The 21389-nt window shown below is 33.2% G+C and overlaps 1 protein-coding gene across 2 annotated transcripts in view; it reads left to right on the top strand.

Moving 5' to 3' along the window:
* Nucleotides 1-21389, top strand: part of PLOD2 (procollagen-lysine,2-oxoglutarate 5-dioxygenase 2) — an 88838-nt gene that overhangs the window by 46908 nt on the left and 20541 nt on the right. For both annotated transcript variants that reach the window (XM_015593806.2, XM_006917456.3), the window contains exons 3-8: nt 240-376; nt 7635-7798; nt 9322-9434; nt 11847-11910; nt 13166-13263; nt 20633-20734. In XM_015593806.2, the coding sequence (XP_015449292.1) occupies nt 240-376; nt 7635-7798; nt 9322-9434; nt 11847-11910; nt 13166-13263; nt 20633-20734 (678 nt within the window). The remainder of the gene's footprint in view (nt 1-239; nt 377-7634; nt 7799-9321; nt 9435-11846; nt 11911-13165; nt 13264-20632; nt 20735-21389) is intronic.

The following is a 21389-nucleotide window of genomic DNA, read 5'->3' as shown; positions in this document are numbered from 1 at the left end:
GATTATACTCTACTTTTGAAATGGTAAAATTGGGAATGGCATTTATGGGGTAGATAACATTGAAGAATTGTGACCTGACCTAGGCATAAAGTTGTTTTCTTTCTAGTATCATGATTTAGTGAAATGTTTAAAGAGTAGTTACTGTGTAATACTATGCAAGTTGCTGATGACTTTCAGTTTTTATGGTACTATCATTATTTGAATTTTGCTCAGGAATGAAATGTTGATTTCATTGATAGGTCCTTGGTCAAGGAGAAGAGTGGAGAGGTGGTGATGGAATTAATAGTATTGGAGGTGGCCAGAAAGTCAGATTAATGAAAGAAGTTATGGAACATTATGCCAGTCAAGAGGATCTGGTTGTCTTGTTTACTGAATGGTAAGAAAAATAGCCTGTGGATGTTTAAGTCTATATTAAATAATTTTTTAAAAAGTTGAAATTCGTATGTGTAGATTACATATTTAATTATTTTATTCACAAAGAGTCATTGTTTTAAAAAGTAAATTTTACTTATAATTATAAAACCATAGTCTGACATAGTTATGTAATATGATCAGATTTGTTGAGTTACCATTAACATTAGTGAGAAAACGTGGCATAAACTAACATTTTTGTGAAATTCATGTTTTAATCTTGATTTAGTGATGGAGTAAGGATCATGTTGAGCTTTTATATTGAGGTGAGTAACTCAAGGGATTCTGGTCAACCTGGAGGAAATAGATCATGTAAAGTTGTAAGTGAGAAATAAGAAAGCCTGTGTTTATGAAAAATGAAAAATCTTTCCAATGTGTAGATCTCTTTTTGTAAACTGCTTTCCTTCTACTTAATTTTGAGTGTCCACTGTCTTTCTTTATCTTTTTCATATTCTTCTTACATGTTTTTAGTAGTGTCAAGTTGTCATGAATCATTAGTGATTGCCACCTTCTTCATTTTCTCTGTTTTTTATTGTTATGGGTTAGTCATTGATTGCTGATTTGAAATCCCCTTGCATTTTCCTCTCTAGCTTAGAAAAGTTTTTTTTATATCTCTCCCTTAATTTAAAAATTCAAAATAACAAATTATTGCAGGTGAAAGTAAGACTAATTCTTTTTATGCAAATGTGTAAACAACAAAGGTATAAATTTCGAAATGAAAATAGACATAATGAATTCCTGGTGCCCTTAACACTTAAAAGTATTGAAAGGGCCCATATTCTTACATCTGGAGAACGTCCCTAATATCTCCTAGGGAAAAAACATTAAGTTATGCTTATAGCTACCTATTCTTGCAACATGAGATGCGGTATAGCTGGTGTTAGCTTATGTATTGGGAATTTTTCTACAGAATCTATTATGTATTTTTTTACCCTTGGTAAAAGAATAGGAAGGTTATAATAACTGTTTGGGTTAAATATTGAGTGTGTTTTGGTGTAAAATTACTATGGATTTCAAACAACCATTTCGCTTAAATTTGCCAAGTGTACATTTTGATTTTGACCTTGAGGCAGATCTCCTTGTAAAAGATACCATTATAAGCCAGTAATTATTTTAGATTTTCAAGCTTCCTTTTGCATTTAAGAAGAAATCCTTTCTCTCTGCCTTTACCCTCCTATCCCATTTCCTCTCCTATCACTCTCATCTAAGATTTAGCCTCAGAAGAAACTAGTTTAATAGGAGCTGTCGGAAGCCAGCCGACCAAGTCAAACCGGGTACCTGAATGGGGGAGCGGGGACTGAGGAAAAAGAGAAGACAGACAGGGTGCAGGAGGGAGAACAGATCTCACACTGCCTCCCCGAGTTTATTTCTTCTCCTCCTTTTAAACACAATCTGTTCCTCTGTGTATCCCAAAACAACACAAAAGTAACATCCTGAAGATGGAGGTGCAATTGACACTTCAATTAACACTCCCTTCGACACTCCCTTAGGCTATACTTAATCTTCTTCTTCCTGAAATTCCACAGAACCAGCCTTTTCTTTTCTATGCAAGCAGGCCTCCGGAGATAAACCATGCACTCTTTTGAATTTGGGGAGCTTTAGCTCCCCACAAGGAGCCTTTGTTTCTAATGAGGAAAAGGACACTGTGAGATACCTGAAGACTGCTTGAGGTTACATTTATTTATTTAGATGATACTTTAATACCCAGTTTGACAAAAAAGATGACAATAAAATTTTAATGGAGGACCCAGTATGTGCCAGGTGCTTTTTAGTGTTTGGAATATATCAGTGAAGCAAAAAGAAAATTTTCGGTAACTGCCTCTGAGAACAGTTGGCTAACTGAATACATGCAGGCCCGTTTTAGCCAAGCTGTTGTCTAAGAAGAATCATTAACATTTTCTTTATCACTACCCATCTTGTCTGTCCTGGAAAACCTAGGGATGATAAGAAAGTAACCAAGCAAAAGAGAGATGGACAATTGATGCCACTTTAGAGCTTATTTTTTTAAACAATCTTTTAAAAAAGTATGTGTACAGAATGATCAATATAGTTAACAATTACAGAGAAATGAATTAAGCTGTTTCTAAATTATTTGAAATAGGATACCCATTCTATAACAAAATTGCTAATCTAATTAAACTTACATCTGGTTGAGGCTAGAATTCAGAATATATTAATTTTAATGAATCAAACAAACTACTATTTCTTATGTGATTTTTTTAAAGGACAATTTAACTGTAATAATTAGTTTTATGGAAGTATAGGTCACTACTATATTTAAAAAATACAAAGATTTATGTACCTAATGGGTTAGATAGCCTTCTTTTAAAAATAGCTTTATGAAGGTATAATTTTTATACCATGACATATACTCATTTTAATTGCAAAATTCAATTTTTAGTAAATTTACAGAGTTGTGAAATTATCATTGCTACTCAATTTTAGAACATTTTCAATACTCCAAAGTGATCCCTTGCTCTCATTTAAATAGGCTTTTGTGAATTAATTTGGAGACAATTTCATTTGTTAAAATAAATATTTGTTTAAACAATTTTAAACAAGGTAACTGAGTATCTTGGGTTTTATAATAAGGTACTTTGTATTACTTTTAGAATTACCTTGTAAAGCATGTGTTTCTTTAGTCATACTGAAGACAGTAAGACCCAATTATTATCATATAGTTATTTTTTAAAAAATTATATGTAGGCCAATATGTAAAAAGAAGTGTTTGAGTAATTGTAAGTAAATTATATACATACTAAATATCCCCACAAACTTACTCTATGCTGAGTACAGTAAAATATAAACCAGCAGAGTCCAGATCCTAAAATAAGCATCCTTTTAGGTATCAGATAAGTGTCTAAAATCACTTTGGTTAATTGTTTTTTTCTTCTTTTAGACTTAAGAAAATTCTTTAGCAGAAAAGTGTTAGAAATAAAGTTGGTACAATTATTTGAGTATGAATTTTTACTGAGCAGACATTTATACTTTTTGGCAGCAGTAAATATTGTGCCATTAATCAGAATACTGATATGCTCCATTTTGAAAGACTCCCAATATATGAAATATTTGAAAGACATATTCAGTGGTGTTTATTAGCCTCACCAAAAGGAGTATTTCTTATATGAAAATATCTATCTACCCAAGGATTTTGGTATGTGGACATGGTTTCTTTAAGTATTCGTTTAAAGATGATCAACTGTGTAACTTTGAAGTAAGGTAAAGGAATTGACTTTGTAATTTATAGGCTATTGCTGTAATAACTAATGATAGCAGTAAGGGTGACAGCTTAAAAAACTAGGATGGTAGTCAGTGTTTTAATACAAAAGGTGATGTAGAATTAAAATGAGTATAAAATAAAGCCATTATTGTAGTAGTTTTCTAGATGGCTCTGGTCTGGGAGATTGATCCAGGGTAAATAAACGCTGGCTGAAAATTGAGGGATAATCTTAGTCACACAAATCTTTGCTGTTGGTATATTATGCCTTATCATTTTGACTGTATATTGCTAGCTTCTATTCAGATATCAAATTGAATTGTAATTGTATGTTTCAGACAGTGAAGCTGGGAATGTACCTAATTTACATACATATCGTCAGGGTAAATAGCAAGGAATCAATAAATATTAGGTAACAGTAAATTGCATTAAAAGAGGGAGAAACAGATCTTTCAAGAGAGAGAAATAAGGTGGTTGCTTTGAAACTATTTTTAAAGATTGTTTTTATTTCTTAATTCAGAGAAACAAAATGACTTACAAAGACAGGAAAACATATAAATTTTCTAAATCTCAAAGATTGAAATTATTAAAAGATTGAATTTAGATTAGAAATTATGAGAAGTGATGCTGTGGGTTCTGATCTTTCATATGTCAGCCAATGTTTGTTTCTTTTGGCTGCTAATTAAATATTTTGCTGAAAAGTGAGATCACTGAACAGATTTTTCACTTTGCATTCAGGATATGTGTCTTGAGTACAAACTCTGTTCCAGGCATCAAACTTATTACTACAGAAAAAAGAGATAAACAAAGGTCCCATCCTGAAAGAATTCTCAAGTTATACTAATTCTACAAACAAAACTGAAAAAAACTAATTTGGAAGAAAAATACATGTCTTCAAAAAATTCAAATGCTAGCATAATCACAGAATCATTTACTTTTAGAAAATTGTGTAAGATTGCTTTATTAGATCATTTTGCTAATTGTGAAAATATTTTTATTATTTTGTTATTGTCACAAGTATGATTTATATGTATTAATCCTACAGGTGACCAAATTCTATCTTATTTTATTCTAGGAAATATTTCATGCCTCTCATAATTTAGGTTACATATCCACTATGCCTGCATTTTATATCATCTTACATAGTTTATACAGAAGACTGTAAAATTTTTCTGAAAGCAAAGCTTTTCAAGTATGATTGCTATAATTTTAACTAACTATGGCAGATTTTTTTGATGGACTCCTCCATCCTAGCAGTAATGTCAATTTAAGTGAATAGACACAAAGAATCTTGTTATTGGCGACGAACAACATTTCATTATGTTAGGATAATGAAAGCCAAAACACGTCAAAGTTCTGTTTCTATACTGCTTTTTCCTTTTTTTGAAGGAAAGATTGAGTCATTCGCTGTCACTTAAATATATTGCACTGCCTTCTGGCTTATCTAGAATAGTGAAATATGTTTAGAAATTATGTAGGAAATGAGTGACTTATTTTTTCAAATTGTTCACATGTTCTTATTGATATTTACTGAATATATTAGTGGGTATGTTGGAATGAGGAAGAAGCAGATTGTATGCAAAAGAAGCATTGAGTGTTTATGTATATCTGGATTGGTATATGGTACTCGTATGACATTTGTCTATTTTATGTGTGTGTGTGTGTGTGTGTATATATATATATATATATATATTTTTTCTTTTCTCCCAAGACCAGATTGTTTACTCCTTGAGTTTGTTTGAATAAACATGGATTAAACATGTTTTAACTGCAAAATATGGTACTAGCTGCTGGCTGGGACATAAACCTTGCCCTCTGGATACATTTTTCTATTCATAAGTTTTATATGTTGTATCTGACATGTTCTAGCTACATAATAATAAATTCTAGGCATTAAAAATATAGGTTTCTTTATTTCTTCATTGACAGTGAATACTTGTGCAGTAAATATGTCAGATTTGAAAGTACTAATGTTGCAGAGATTAAATTTAACTATTGTTTTAAAACTAAAGGGAGGTTTTCATTACTTAACCATCTATTAACCATTTACTTAAAAATTAAAGGAATCAACGCAGAAACAGCAAGTGGTGATGACTCATGGTCCCATAGATAGCAAGCAACTTGAGCAGTATGATGTTTTCCTACCATTCTCTTCTTAGCTGCCCTCTCTATAGCTGTTACTCTAGCACTAGGCCACTCTCAGAAGTCAGTCTGGAGAAAACGACCCTCCAGCCAGGCCCTGTCCTCGTTTACTCATACCTCTCCCCAGCCCCAGTAAGAATTCTTTAGTCAGGAAATAAAATTGTATTCCATTTGGAGGAAAATCTCCAAGTAATATTTCATGTTAAAAATAGTACCTACTTTATACAAGCTAATTTTTCCCTCCCAAAATTCCTACAATAAATTTAATCATTTCCACTATGATTTCATTATGATTTAGTCTACAAGTTCAACTGAGCGGACATTTTCAACTGATTTTTTTTTGGAGCGGGGGAGAGGTTATGGGGTGGTTTTATCATTGTTTATGGTATTAATTATCTATAGAAATATAGATATATATTTAAGATGAAGACGTGATTGAAGACAGAATTATTAGGTATGTTGCTACTTACATGCTTCAGTATTATCAGACTTTAAACTTTCAGACACTAGCCACTAATATTAGCTTAAATTTATGTCAGTGATGAAGAAAGTATTGTATTGGGGAGGAACAAATAAAGAGGATTAGGGAACACTTACGTTGCTTATTTTTTGGATACCAAGTAACATTTGCTTCTTGTGGAGACTTGGGATCATTCATTCATTCATTCATTCATTCAACAAGTATTTATTGACAATCTTAAGAATACAAGGCTTAGGGGAGTACACAGATGAGTAAAAACACGATCTGGCATATGAAAGAAAAACATACAGTCTGATATAAGAGGCACTTCCAGCATGAAAAGCAGAAAATAAGACATTCCATGAAAAGGGAGAGGAAAAGAGCTGTGAGAATTAAGAGGAAGGAAATGATCTTTTCCATTTATGCTACCTGAGAGCAAGTCTGGCTGGGAAAGGCATGTGGAGTAGCCTCCTTACTCCTCTACTCAGATGCATAGCAGTGCATCTGAACTATTGACTTGAGGGAGACCTGGTGTTGAACTCTAGAGCATTAGTTTGCTCTTATTGTTTGTTACTTGGGATGTTAAGACATTTAAATTATTATCTCTGGAAACCTTTGGCCTTTGAAGTACTCTGATGTTAAAAAAAAAAAAGGAAAAGGAAAAAGATTCAAAAGGGTCTCTGGTTGTAGCAGGAATAGAGAACTTATTGTAGAGTGCAAATATATTAGGTATGTTTCATATTTTGTTAAGTTATTGTGATTCTTTAAATAGACTATGGGAATAAAGTTTCCAGAAAAATCAGTGAAACTATAGACACTAAAGCATGGTGTCAATTTTTATATAATTTTTTTCAAATTATTTGAGCTTTAAAAAGATGCACTTATCTGTATACTTTATTTTAGGCTTTCAGGCTAAATAGTGATTAAAATATAAATTTAAAATATAAATATAGATAACACTAAGTAGTTGGACACGTTTTTTCAAGATAATGAAATCTTCATAAATTGTAATGGATTGGTACAAATTAAAGTGAAACATTAGGCAGTTACAATGGCCACTTCTGTCAATGATTGTGTCTATATTATTATTAGATAATAAGTTAGTACCTTTTAAGCATTTCAACACTGTTTTAGAATTTTGATTTTGGGGAATCAGTGATTATTGAAAAAATATTAAGACTAGTACTAAAAAATCCTTTTTTATTTGGACCTCATTTGCCAATGTAATGCAAACACTAATAATTTAATATGATCCATATAATTGCTTGGCGTAGTTTGTAAATAATTGGTATTAATCTTGTGTTAGATTCTAAATTCTGACTTTTACTAGAGGCCGTTTCTTGGTTTCTGTGTATTAATTCTGAGAAGAATATTTTAAAACTTTTTTTCCCCCTCACTAAACAGCTTTGATGTCATATTTGCTGGTGGTCCAGAAGAAGTTCTAAAAAAGTTCCAAAAGTCAAACCATAAAGTGGTCTTTGCAGCTGATGGAATTCTGTGGCCAGATAAAAGACTAGCAGACAAGTATCCCATTGTGCACATTGGGAAACGCTACCTGAATTCGGGAGGTGGGTAAGATACTAGCAGAAAAGTGTGTCAAAATTTCATGTATAAATTTTGGCTCTCCTCCAAAACTTCAGTAGTCCCTTGGTATCCCAGGGAGATTGGTTCCAGGACCTCTGCAGGTAGCAAAAATGTGTGGATGCTCAAGTCCCTTATATAAAATGGCATAAAAAATACATACAGTTGGCCCTTTGCATCCATGGATTCCCAACCTTAGATCGAAAATACTGTTTTTAATCTGCAGCTGGTTGAATCCATAGATAAGGAAACCCAGGAATATGGAGGGCTAACTGTATATTTATTAAAGAAAATTCACATCTGAGTGGACCCAAGTAGTTCAAACCCAAGTTGTTCAAAGGTCAACTGTAATTCCTTGTCATTTTCCCAGTATGTTTGTGATTTATAAAAAAATGGAAATATAAATTTTGAAAAACAAATATAAACATTGAAAATGTCATGGTCTGCTTGCATGTATTTTTTATCATAGAAGATTGGTTATAGGATTAAAAATTGCATTATTTTTCAGTGTCTTAAGTAGTTTGGCAAAAATAACAACTATGAACAACCAGTAATCAATTTAGCCATGTTTTTATTTTATCTTGTTTTCTGTAGTTAACAGTAATATTCTTGGACCTATTTCTTTTAGTTCTTTTATTCTTAGGAGGAAATTTTAATTTTGAGGATAAAAAATTTGGCTGCCTTTTAATTCACATGAGGAAAACTGGTCCCTTTTAAAAACTATTGCATATCAATGAAACATAGCAGCTTGGCTGCATTTCTGACACTCAGAGGAAGACTCAAACAAGTGAAAAATGTCTCTGTTGTCTGTGTGTTTTACAGACAACTGTTACTGGCAAATTTAATGCTTATGCTCTAAGCCAAGGGAACAATCCAATTTTAGACTTCCTTTCTCCAGACTGTGACACACAAAATCTAGCCAGAGAATGGTTTAGCAGGTACAATAATGACTAGCTCAAGTAAAGGAAAAAAAAAAATTCCTCAAATGTCCTAGATATAAAATTTCTTTGGGATGTTTGCAGTTAGTGACAAATCCAACATTCCTTTGACTGTGTTAGCATCTCTGGCACTGACGTTAAAACCACTGGAGTGGAGATTTTCTTTTTTCAGAAATAGTGAATCCTCTATAAAGGATCCAAGAAGAGCATTTTAGAAGGTCAGAAAGAAAATTCTTTCTTATTCTATTCTTTTCCTAGTAATTCTTTTTCCCTTAGGAGCCTTGGAAAACATTAGTTCCTGCTCTTGTTTTTTTTTTTTTTTTTTTGGAGGTGAATGTGTTTATTCAAAGAGTCTTTGATTTGCAATTGGTAGTAAAATTTACTCTATTATAATTTATATATAAAACAAAGGACTCTCGATAACTCATTTCTTTCATGGCGAGTTGTGAAGTTTCAGCCTAAGGTATTTCCTAATGGCTTTATAAGTGTGCAACAGATCAATGGAATTAACTCAGATGTGAGCTTTGGTCTTGGAATACTGAATTCTCTATTCTGTCTCTGTTGTATTGCAGGATTTATTGGTTATGCTCCATATATCAACCGTATAGTTCAACAGTGGAATCTACAGGATAATGATGACGATCAGCTATTTTATACTAAAATTTACATTGATCCACTGAAAAGGGTTTGTAATAGCTCATATTTTCAATGTAACCTCTTTGTCCAAGGTGGCTACTGGAGTTCCAGCCATTGCATCATATTCTGGACAGGCAGAATAGTAAATAAGAGTTTTGTAAACTCTTTCACAAAATACTTTCTCATACTTTCCTTTGACTGGAAGATATTTATGTGGCTAAATATAATAGCAAATTTTGTCCTTTATTTCAAGCACATGTGTCCTGCTAGAAATCTGAGTTCTATAATTAAGGGGAAAAGGTTGGGGTCAATAGCAGTCCGCCATATGCCCTAGAGAGGACATTCTTAAGATTGATTAAATGAAATCTTGGAAAAAAGTAAAACCAAAGTTTTTTAAAAGAGATTATTTTTAATCTCTTTTATCTACCTAATAGGTCAGATTTACAAAATTACTTTATAAAACCGATACAGTTCTAAAATTTACTGAATTGTGTATTTGTGAGTGCTGTCATTAGGAAACAGTTTTTTAAGGTGCATTTTATAGTGATTTTGCAACTATAGTTTCTGTTTCTTAGATAAATACTTCAGTCATCTAAATATTTTCATTTGACACTTAATACTTAAGAACCTTCATTCTTAAAATATTTGTTTTTCTTTATCTCTGTTTTTTACTTCCCTCTTGTGTGCCTGACATGGCAAGCCTGAGGACTTGGTCTCTCAACTGGAGCAGAAAATTACTCTTGGCATGAGTACCAGCTCATACAGCATGATGCGTATCTTTTCTTAGTGTAATTTAACTGTAAAAGTGCTTTGAGCCTTAGTTGTCTTTATTTTAGGATGCTTCCTCTGAAATTTCACTGCTGGTTTTATAATATTTTTAATTGTATAAATTGTATTTAAGTTTCTCTCTAGGCGTAAGATTTTATCTGGTTAGCATGTATCTTAGTCTGCTTCAATTGCTATAACAAAATACCATAGACTGCAGAAATTTATTTTTGGAGTTTAGAAGTCTGAGATCAGGTTGCCATCATGGGCAGTTTTTGGTGAGACCTCTTTCTGGCTTGGGGACAGCTGCCTTTTTTCTGTGTCATCATATCATGGAGCGAGAGAAAGCCAGTGGGAGTGAGCGAGCAGGAGCCAGAGAGCACACCAATGGCCCCAACTAAAAATACCATCACATTGGAGGTTAGAGCTTCAACACATGAATCTTGAGGGGACATGAACATTCAACCCAAAACAGCATGCAGACAATTTTAGGAATAATATTATGACAGATCAATGTAGCTGAAAAACTGGTGCATTGAGAATCATAAGGTTTGTAAAGCAGATTAATCTTGTCACCCAAACAAAAGGGGTCCATCTGCCTGGGTGTGTCTAAGTCAATCAGATACATACAGGTTTTGCAGCAAAAAAGTAGGGTTTATTAGAAAGTTGCAAGTCCCAGAGACACAGGCGAGCTATTGCTCAAAGGCCCGGCTCCCTGGGTGACTTGGGAGTACAGATTATATATGGAAAAATCAGTTGTCATGGAAACTAAGGGAATTGAGGTCTTAGATGCTACTGATTGGATAATTAGAGGAGGATGAGGTAATCGATCATTGTGTCTGGTTCTGGAATCAGCCATGATGCTATCCTGTGTGGTCCTGTGGCTAGCAGAGTTGATCTGCCTTGATGAGCCTGGGGCTAAAACATATCTAAAACCAAGATGTTATCTTTAGTCTTAAGTCCAACCAAAACCTATTGTCCTATATGATAGATCTGAGGCTTAGTTAATTTGATGTCCTAAGGCTTACTGATTAAAGGAGCAGGCATACCGAGGATGAGGGTGGAAAGAGACAAGTGAGTCACAATGCCATTATCTGGGCAAAACCAGCTTGACTCAGAAGAAAAAGCTATATTAAAGAAATGAAGTTGTGTGCAGTTACAATCTTTATGATTAGGTTGATTAATTACTTAGTATAGCAGTCAGGCAGTTTATGCTAGAATAATAAACTCAGCTTCAACAGCTTAACACAATAGAAGTGGTTTCTCCTGCTAAATGTCTATTATAGGACATCAGGGGGTTTCTGTGTGTTGTAGTCACTTGGGGACTTTGGCTGATGGAGCAGCCATCTCAAACCTTGCTGGTTCACATGCCACAGAGATAGCACACTGAGAGTCTCCAACTGGTAATGACATCTCCACAGTGGAAGTCATTCGTTTTACTTCTGCTAACAATTCACTAGTTAGAATTAGAAGGTGGAGAAGTGGAAATATTTGGAGAACAGCATGAATGCTTTCCCAGACCCTTTATCCTCCAATTTAATCAACTATGAAATTAGTCTTTCTGTTTTTCTGAAGAATATTATTGGAATAATTTATATATAGGATCTTTAAATTCTCCAAAAGAACAAACTACATTAACATGATATTGTTTGCTGTTTTTGTTGTCATTTCAATATTCTCTCTATTCTCATTTTAGGAAGCTATTAATATCACATTGGATCACAAATGCAAAATTTTCCAGGCCTTAAATGGAGCTGTAGGTATGCTTCCTAAATACTGGATTGCTCATGTGTACAAATGGACAGCTGTTTTTTCACTATCTATCCTTTGCTGTATCCATTTTGGACCTATGATTAAGATTTACTGTGTAGATATTAGAACTTTTAAAAAACATCAGACTTGAGGTTAGCTTGATATAGTTAAATACATTCAGTTAAAAGCATTTCCTAATATCACTGCAAAAAAGATAAGCTTCTGGTCTTTGTTAACTTGGAATTTAGTATCTGGAGACTCGACATATTTTTATTTAATTATACCTTATTATTAGACATAGTTTATTATAAGTTCTCTATATTATGAATTACTCAGGAATGTTAGAGTATTAGAGTATTTTAACCTACCTAGCTGAAAGGTAACTGGTAACTAGGCATGTATTCTGTGGAATGTGTGTGTGTGTGTGTGTGTGTCTGTGCATGTGCTTAAATGCATGTGTGCCTGTGTGTGTTTTTCTAAATAGATATCTTGATAAAATGCATTAATGCATTGAAATTAACCAATACACTAAAATTAAAATGCATTAATTTGTTAATGCATTATACTTTAAAAATTAAAAATACATTGCACTTTAGTACAGTTCTTCAAGGCAGTTCATACACTAACAAGATTCTCAGAATTGAAAGCATTTAATTTGGAGTGCTAAGGAAATGTAAGGGAAGAAACCTGAAAACAAAACAAACAAAAACAGTTTCTGTTCCCATCTGTCTTTGGTATTCCTGGAATTTGCATTAGGTCTGATTTACAAGAACAATATACTATTAATGGTGGCCAGTTGTAGAAACCTTGCTTATTATGCCTGGCAGTGTTCTATATGCCATACACATATTATTATCTTCACAGTAACCTGAAAGGCAGGCAAGGATCCCATTTTACAAATGAATAAATTGAGACAATAATTTAACTTGTCTAGGATCACTTCACTATCAAGAGGCAGAGGCAGGATTGCAAATATGCTTTCCTTCTGCCAGACTCCTCAATTTCTTAGCATCTCAGTTTGCTGGTACCAGGTTGGAGTAAATGAAGTGCTCAGAACCTGTATCTGTGTCATTGTTGTCCTTCATTTGGGTATCTGCTGACTTGGAGGAGGTGAAGTTTATAAAAGTGTTATATGTAGCACATGAATTAGCATGTGAGAAATTTTATAACAACAAGATAGATTGATGTATACATATATATATTTATATATATGAATACACTCACATTTTAAATTACTAAAACCTGTTTTTCCTTTTAATTAAGATGAAGTTGTTTTGAAATTTGAAAATGGCAAAGCCAGAGCTAAGAATGTGTTTTATGAAACATTACCAGTGGCAATTAATGGAAATGGACCCACCAAGGTGAGTCATGGTGACTTTTCCCTGTTTTCTTATCTCTTGGAGATAGACTAGGGAGCAATATGTATAATATCTTCTTTTAATATCTTTAAGCAGTTTTATTTTGATGCCAACAATTTACTAGCTTTATCTCTTACACAGTATATTTGGTTTCTTTCAGATTAATCAAACTGATGATTTTTCCTCAGCAGTGTTAACTTTTCATTCTATTTGTAATATTTCACTTTAATGTTTAATACTAACAGCCAATTTGAGTGCATTTCCTTCATATAGGGCAGTGGTCCCCAACTCCCAGGCCATGGACTGGTAGCAGTCCATGGCCTGTTAGGAACTGGACTGCACAACAGGAGGTGAGCAGCAGGAGAGCAAGTGAAGCTTCATCTGTATTTGCAGCTGCTCCCCAGCTCTAGCATCACCGCCTCAGCTCCACCTCAGATCATTAGGCATTAGATTCTCATAGGAGGACTGGTCTCTGGTACCAAAAAAGTTGGGGACCACTGAAGGGTCTTCTCTGAGTAGGAATTATTAAGGTCATTAAGGGATCATTGTTTCATCTGAGTCACTATTTTCTAAATTAACAACTCTGCTAAGATTAAAGTGTAACTATATAGACAGAAAGCTTTCTCTTGCACTTATTTTCTACTTGGGTTATAGCTGACAAACACATAATTTGACTAATGAAATTTTGGATGCTTTTCAAATATATATATGTTTGAGCTTGCTGAAAATGTTATTGACTTCAGATTTATAGATAAGTTTGTAAAGTTTGTATTGCTGGTATCCAATTAAAATGGAACACAAATTACATATATATTATATATATGCTTAAACATATATATATGTATATATACACACACACATATATAGGTATACACACACATATGCACACACATTCTTAAAACAATGTTCTGAGATACTGTGTTGGCCAGTTTAGTCATAAGTATGTAGAAAAGAAATGAATAGATTGGCATTGTGGAAAGAGAAGATGAGGAGATGTGGTCTGTTGTTTCAGAGGAGTGAGTAGTCAGAATTCCAATAAAAGCTCTATGCATCAGAAGAAATTCAAGGGAAAGCCCATGTTGTCAGCTTCTCTACCAAAATGGAAAAAGTAGATTCCCCTTCTCTAGTTAATCCTGCCTTCCTTTTCATCCCATTCCAGCCCTCCTACAAAGCCCTTTTCCCTTGTACTCTCCTTTCTCTATCTTGTATCAATTTTTCCAGTTCTGTTCTCTTTCCCATCAGCATTTTAAAGACCTTCAAGTCTTTCCCATCCTCTAAACAAAACAAAACTTAGCCAACACGAACTAAAACATCCTCCTTAATCCACATCGCCTTCCAGCCTGCCTGTCTTTTTTCCTCCCCTTCATAGCCACAGTTCTTTAGAGATAACTCACTGCCACCACTATTCTCCTTCCTGCCATACTAGGAATGCTCCTGTCAAGGTCTGTTGTGACATCTCTGTTGAATAATAAACACTTGTCAGCCCTCATTTTTACTTTTGACAATGTTGATCCTATTTGTTCCTACTCAAAATAGTCTTTTCTTTTGTTTCCTTGATGCTCTGCTGGTTTGTCTATTAATTTTCTGGCCTTTTCATCATCAATTTCTCTTTTTCTTTTTTAATACATTTTTAAAAATTTTAACATTGTGTGGTGGAGGGGAGTCAGAGGTCGATGGGGTGATCCTCTTCTTATACTGTTTCAGTTAATATGTTCCACAGGTATCGATCTATCTGAGACATCTTCCTTTTCTCTTCTACACAAATTCTTGGATAATTTGCTTCATTCCTGCACCAGCAAATCTTCTCTTCATGCTGATGATTTTCAAATTCTTGCTTTAAATCCTGAATCTTTTCTTGAGCTCCAGGTCTGAATACCCAATTGGTAGATTTACTTGTGTGTCTTATAAGACTCAGAGCTCAAGACCTTCAGCTCTTCCTCTTTCCACCCAGTCGGTTAACCAGAACCTGTGTCTTATTTTGGCTCTAGGTGCTTCCCACTCCCAGTCCAAGAGCTATTCTAACTACGGTGTATGGTGATTTATCTAATTTTCTCAGTGCCAATAGCAACATTTTTAGTTCAGGTCACCTGCAACTTTCCACCAGTAGGAATCACCCACCAGTAGACTGAAACTAGAGTATTATGCTGAAGCAGAAACCCAGTCGCATTACTCACCTGTGTAATGCCCTTTATGGATTTAGGTATGAAGTTCCAGATTCTCAAGTTGATTTATAAGGCTCTTTTTAAACTTTACTCCTGCTTTAGTGGTCACCTGTCTACCATTCCATCTACTCCCCAATTCCTGACACTACAAATATCCACACACACATTTTTCATAATCATTTTTTTCTTCCACTACTGCCATACTGAATTACTTTGAATGTTTCATGTTTCCTCTCAAGTCTTCTGTACATGCATTTCACTCATTCTGGAATCCTCTGCCCCTAATTTCCACTTGCTATACCCACCTACTCTGTCCTGTTCATCTTTTAGGTGTCAGTGTAGGTCTTTACTCCTCTGTATGCTTTATAATGTCTGGAGCTTCATCCACAACAGCACATATCACACACTGGAAAGGAGTGGGATTTACCTACTTTGGCTTCTCTTAGACACTGGGCCTTTGGCCTGGGAATTAGAGCAATCATATCTATCCCGTTCCTTTTTCCTTTCTGCAGGGTCCAGCCCATGCGTAGCCTATATTAGCCTTTCAATAAATGGAATTTGAATGTCAGAGTCTAAACAATATAATATTCTAGCATTATTCTTGAGAGTACTGAGACAGTTTTTTTTTTTTTTTTTCCTGGCAAGACAAAAAAGTCATAAAATTGCTTTGGGTCACTATAACTGTCCTTAGGCAAGTTTGATAAATGGGTAAATTTTGTCTTCGAAGCCCTTTCGAAGTGTGTGTGTGTGTGTGTGTGTGTGTGTGTGCGCGCGCGCGCGCATGCGTGCACGAGCGCATTTGTATGTGTTCACAGTTTCTCTTTTAGCTCTCTGTCATACCTTGGTTAGGCAGGATTTATATAAACTGACATCTGCTAAAACTAGTATTCTGTTCCTTTTTGGTAATGTAATATTTTAATAAAATTTAAATGACTTTAAAGAGGGAACTTGGTCCTGAGAATTTAGCTATTGTGGGTAAGACTTGATGCTCAGTGATTTTAATGTGATTACCAATTCATTCTGAATTCCCAGGATAATCTGATTAGAGTTTTACAAAGTTACTAAAGGACTTCTCACAAGAAAAGGAGCACTAATCCTTGATCATTTAGAAAGACCTGTGTATACTAAGAAATTTTAAGTCTTCTAGGAAATATTCGGTTTAGGCTAACACTTTCTGTCAAAAAATGAAGTAAGTTTTTTTATTATAAAGTTATATTTGGTATAATATAAAAATTGAGAAAAGCTTATATAAATAAACATTACACTAATGCTAATACTTTATTTAATAATATTATGTTAAATAGAGGTACATGAATATATCACATTTTCCCCTGTGTCCAGGCTAACAGGGAAAGAAAGCAGATTGCTCTTTAGATAGAAACTTTATTTTAAACCATCATAAAAGGTGAAAGAATTTGTATAAGAGTTTTTATGAGTTAATTTTACTTATTATTTCATTTAATATAGAATGAGTATAATGTCAGTGGTTTTTGTGCCATAACGTTGAACTAAATATTTAAGCCATTTTTTCATTTAAAAATACAGTAGTCCCCCCTTATTTGCGGGGTATATGTTCCAAGACTCCTAGTGGTTGCCTGAAATTATGGATAGTACAGAACCCTATACACACTATGTTTTTTCCTACACATACATACCTTTTTACTTAAAAAAAAAAGCATTTTGCAGCTTCTCTTTGGCATATCTAAATTGCCAGCATCACTACTCTTTCACTTTGGGGCCATTATTAAGTAAAATAGGGTTACTTGAGCACAAGCACTGTGATACCATGACAGTTGATCTGGTAACTGAGAAGGCTACTAAGTGACTAAGTGACCAAATGGGTAGGGAGTGTATATAGTGTGGATACTTGTACGAAGGGGTGGGAAGGAGTGGGATGACTCGAGAGTTCACCATGCTACTCAGAACAATGCACAATTTAAAACTTATGAGTAGTTTATTTCTGGAATTTTTCATTTATTATTTTTGGATCGAGATTGACCGTGTATAACTGAAACCTCAAAGAGTTAAACCGTGGGAAAGGGGGGCTACTGTAGATATTGTAAATGATAAATTGTTTATAGTGTGTTTATAGACCAAACTATATAAAAATGAGTTTATTTCTTAATTACTTTCTCTAAATCTCATGCTATTATTAGGAAGAACAATTTTGTAAATCATTTTTAAAATCCCTTATAATCCCATTACCCTCCCATATAGTTTTCATTCATAGCTACTTTCAGTTTTATGTCTTTTCAGTATACATCTATGAGCATTCATATTTTTCATTTGTTTTCATAAATGTTTTATAAACAATTTGTGTTTTTAATTAGCATTTTATTTGAAATGTTTTTTTATTCTATGTCATTTTCATATTTGTTTAGATAAAATCTAATGTAACTCAGTTTTTAGATAGAAACTGACTTATGGTTTAAAGCTTTACTTTTTATTTTTGATGCTCATTTACTGTTAGTAACACACCATAAGATTTTTTTTTTTTTTTTTGAGAAGTTTTGTAAGAATTTATTTGAGCCAAACTGAAGAAGTATGCTGGGGGCCAAGATCTCACATTCTCCTAAGATGTTTATTTTAATACTCAATCTTTTCTTTTAAATGTCAGATAATATACATGTTAAGGTAATCATTAGGAAAGTGATAGTATTTTTATACAAACAGAAGTTTAACAGAACAAGATCAAATCACCTAATTTGCACATGAAAACAAGTCCTTTCTGAAACTGATTTGTAATAAAAATAACTACCTTAATTTTTTTGCATGAAAATCACAATGCTTGGGTTACTATGACCTTGAATAATTGGATGATTTAGAAAAAAAGGAAGTGGTTGGAAAAGTTTCTTTGCCAGTGAAATGACATCATACTAAAACATTTTGATATTGTGAAAGAAGGATCAGAAAAGTACTGCCACTTAGTAGCTGGGGACTGCCTGGAACAGCCTAAATACATAAACAGTTTTCTGTACTTTTAAAGCTGCCAGCATAAATGTCTGCAGGTTTTAATGAAGAAAACAGCTGTAAATGGAGGTCTAGGGTAGTGAATAACCTCTGCCTATGTGATGAAAAACCCAAAAGAGGGAAGTTTCTAGTCAAAAGTAATGGTTTAAAAAATATTTTTATTATCTATGAAAATGAATTGAGGTAAAAAGTAGAAAGCAGAAAAGTTACAAAATAAAATTTTAATTTTGAGACTGAAAATGAATGCCTTTTATGCTCTAACCTTTTCAAAATATTGGTCATTTTCAAATTCACATTGATTGTCTAATAACTGATCAATAATTCATGAAATAAGTATTTATTTTTTTTTATGAGATGAGAGAAGTACCAGTCTTTTATATAGATAGGAATTTTAGATATGGCCAACTATTCGGTTTTTTTTTTTTTTCCTTTTTTTAAAAAATTCTTTTCCAAGATATTGTAGACAAAACTATGTTTCCCACTAGCCTTGGGGGGAAAAAAAAAACAAAAAAAAAGCAAAAAAAAAACTCTTGCAAATATTCTGAAGGATCCATTTGCACTTGAATTGCTTTATTTTCTTCCTTCAAAATCATAATTTTGAATAGAACATGAATAATTAATATTTGCATTTCTAATTTGGCAACAGTAAAATTTTTTGTTTTTATTTTAGAGGCACATTAAAATGACCACATTGACTCTTGAAATGCCGTAATGAATGCCATAAACATATTTCTGGTCTTGTAATTTCCTGAATTATGTACTTCAGAAGAAAAATGAATGGTTGTTGTCCATGTCTTCTGTGTGCTGTACAGATTGAATGTGACTATGTATGCAATATCTGTGTGACCCAAAGATTTTTCCGTTGTAATTAATACCGTACTTGTTTCCACAGCATTTCTCAGTTTCAGTACAATAGAAATATTTGGATGGAAGCTCAAATGATTTGGAGGAATTTGGTTAAATGGTGCAGGACTAATTATCTCAATTATTCTATACCATAAGATCTTTTTTAGGGTCTTAGGAAGCTAGAAAAGTTAACTTGGTGCTTCTATACATTTTTGATCATCATATTTATTAATAGACAACTTTTTCTTTTGAGTTTATCTCACCTTTCCAGTTGAAACTTAATGATTACATAAGCATAATAAGGATTTTAGGTACTTCCTTTTAAAAGTTAAATAGTCACAACCAAAGCTAGTTTGCTACAGCTTCACTGTTTTGAGGTGAAATAGTTTGTGAAAAGAAATAATAAAAAATACAACTAAAAAAGTTCATATCACTACAGGTATTAATAGTGAAGTAGAAACTGTAGTAATTTTTTCAAAGTAAATTGGCAGAATTTTCCCTAAGATGTTCAAATCTAGGGATATTTAAGATTTGTTCTAGAGCAAAGAAGGTATCTTAGTATGTTTATCTCTTTTCTCCATTGCTCTTCCCACACCCTCTTCCCCATCCAAAACACACACACAAGGACACAGGTTTTACAGATAAAATGAGTACCAATAGATGCTTAAGGAAAGGGGGAGGCGAGTTACAAAAGAGATGCTCTGAGAGATCTGAAAGAGGTGGGTGGCGAAGCAATATTTTACTTTCATTTGTTGTTAATAGAATTTGTGGGGTGACTGTAATTAGGAGCTTGTTCTATATCTGTTTTAATCTGCAAGCTTTCTTTCCTGAAATTAAGTGTCTCTGAATCACTGTCCAGAAGCCTAGTTTATAGTAAGTAGCATAGTTTAGTGCCTTTTGATAAGTAAAGTTTATACAATATTTGTTTCATGTGGTGATGGTTGTTGGTAAGAGGTCATGTTGCCACTGCCTCATTCACTGTAGGTATCTATGCTGAGCCTTTAAACATATTTATCTTATTACTAGGTTACTATTCACATGACTCCTCTTATTTATGTTGTTTTGCTAATGTCTCATTAGCCCAATTAAAACTGTGTGATTAGTTGTTTGACATATTTCTCTAATTGCATCTCTCTTCTGATATTATTCCTTATATAATATAATGAAATAAAATGACCTTTATGACTTTTAATGCACTTTTTTTGACGTTTCTCGACAAAGTTTGACCTGCTTTATGATTCATAGTCTGGAGGGAACATTGTTCATTGTGTACCTCTAAGTGATAAAGATTAGTAGAATTATTAAAGAAATGTTGCAGTTACATGTTTATGGAATGAAAGTACAATGAGAGGAGAGGGTTAGTTTTATTAATACTGTTTTTCTTCTTTTACCAGATTCTTCTGAATTATTTTGGAAACTATGTACCTAATGCATGGACACAGGATAATGGCTGCACTCTTTGTGAATTGGATACAATTGACTTATCTGCAGTAAATGTAAGTGGAATTGACTGTGTGTGAAATATGGTAATAAAAAGGACATTGTCGTGAAATATAGTGATTTTAAAAAAGGCACATTATTGTGTAGTTTCGACAATATGGTTGATAATGGATTTACAAAGCTAAAATATGATGATTCAAAAAATTGCTAGATTTTTGTATTTCTGAATTATTTTTGAAATCAAAGCCAGCTAATAATTGACCCCAATAAAAGGAGCTTGGTTGTTAATACTTAATAACTTTCTATGATTGGGTGTTCTAACCTGGTAGAAGCATTGAGGAAAAAATGGTTATGCTTCAGCATTTTTATTGATCAGTTTTATCTGCGCTTGATTTTTAAATTTGATTTAAAACTAATAATATATTATTGTATTACTAACAACTTTTTAAAGTATTTTACATATAGTAACTCTTTTAAACTTCATAAAATCTCTTAAGTAGATTGTACTATTGATTGAGTTTTATAATGAGAAAACTAATGTGTGTATAATTATATATAGATAGATAGATATAGATTAAGTAACTTGCTTAAAGCCATGTAATTTTTTGTGTGTTGGAGGTGAGATTTGAATATAGGCAGTCTGGCTCTAGACCCTATATTCTTGATTACTGCAATTTTTGCCTGGATGTCTTGTACATATTATATGTCAGG

This window comes from Pteropus alecto, unplaced genomic scaffold, assembly GCF_000325575.1.
Source record: "Pteropus alecto unplaced genomic scaffold, ASM32557v1 scaffold75, whole genome shotgun sequence".
NCBI classification, from domain to species: domain Eukaryota; kingdom Metazoa; phylum Chordata; class Mammalia; order Chiroptera; family Pteropodidae; genus Pteropus; species Pteropus alecto.
The sequence above is the reverse complement of the archived record's forward strand: the minus strand, read 5'-3'. Positions and strand labels throughout refer to the sequence as shown.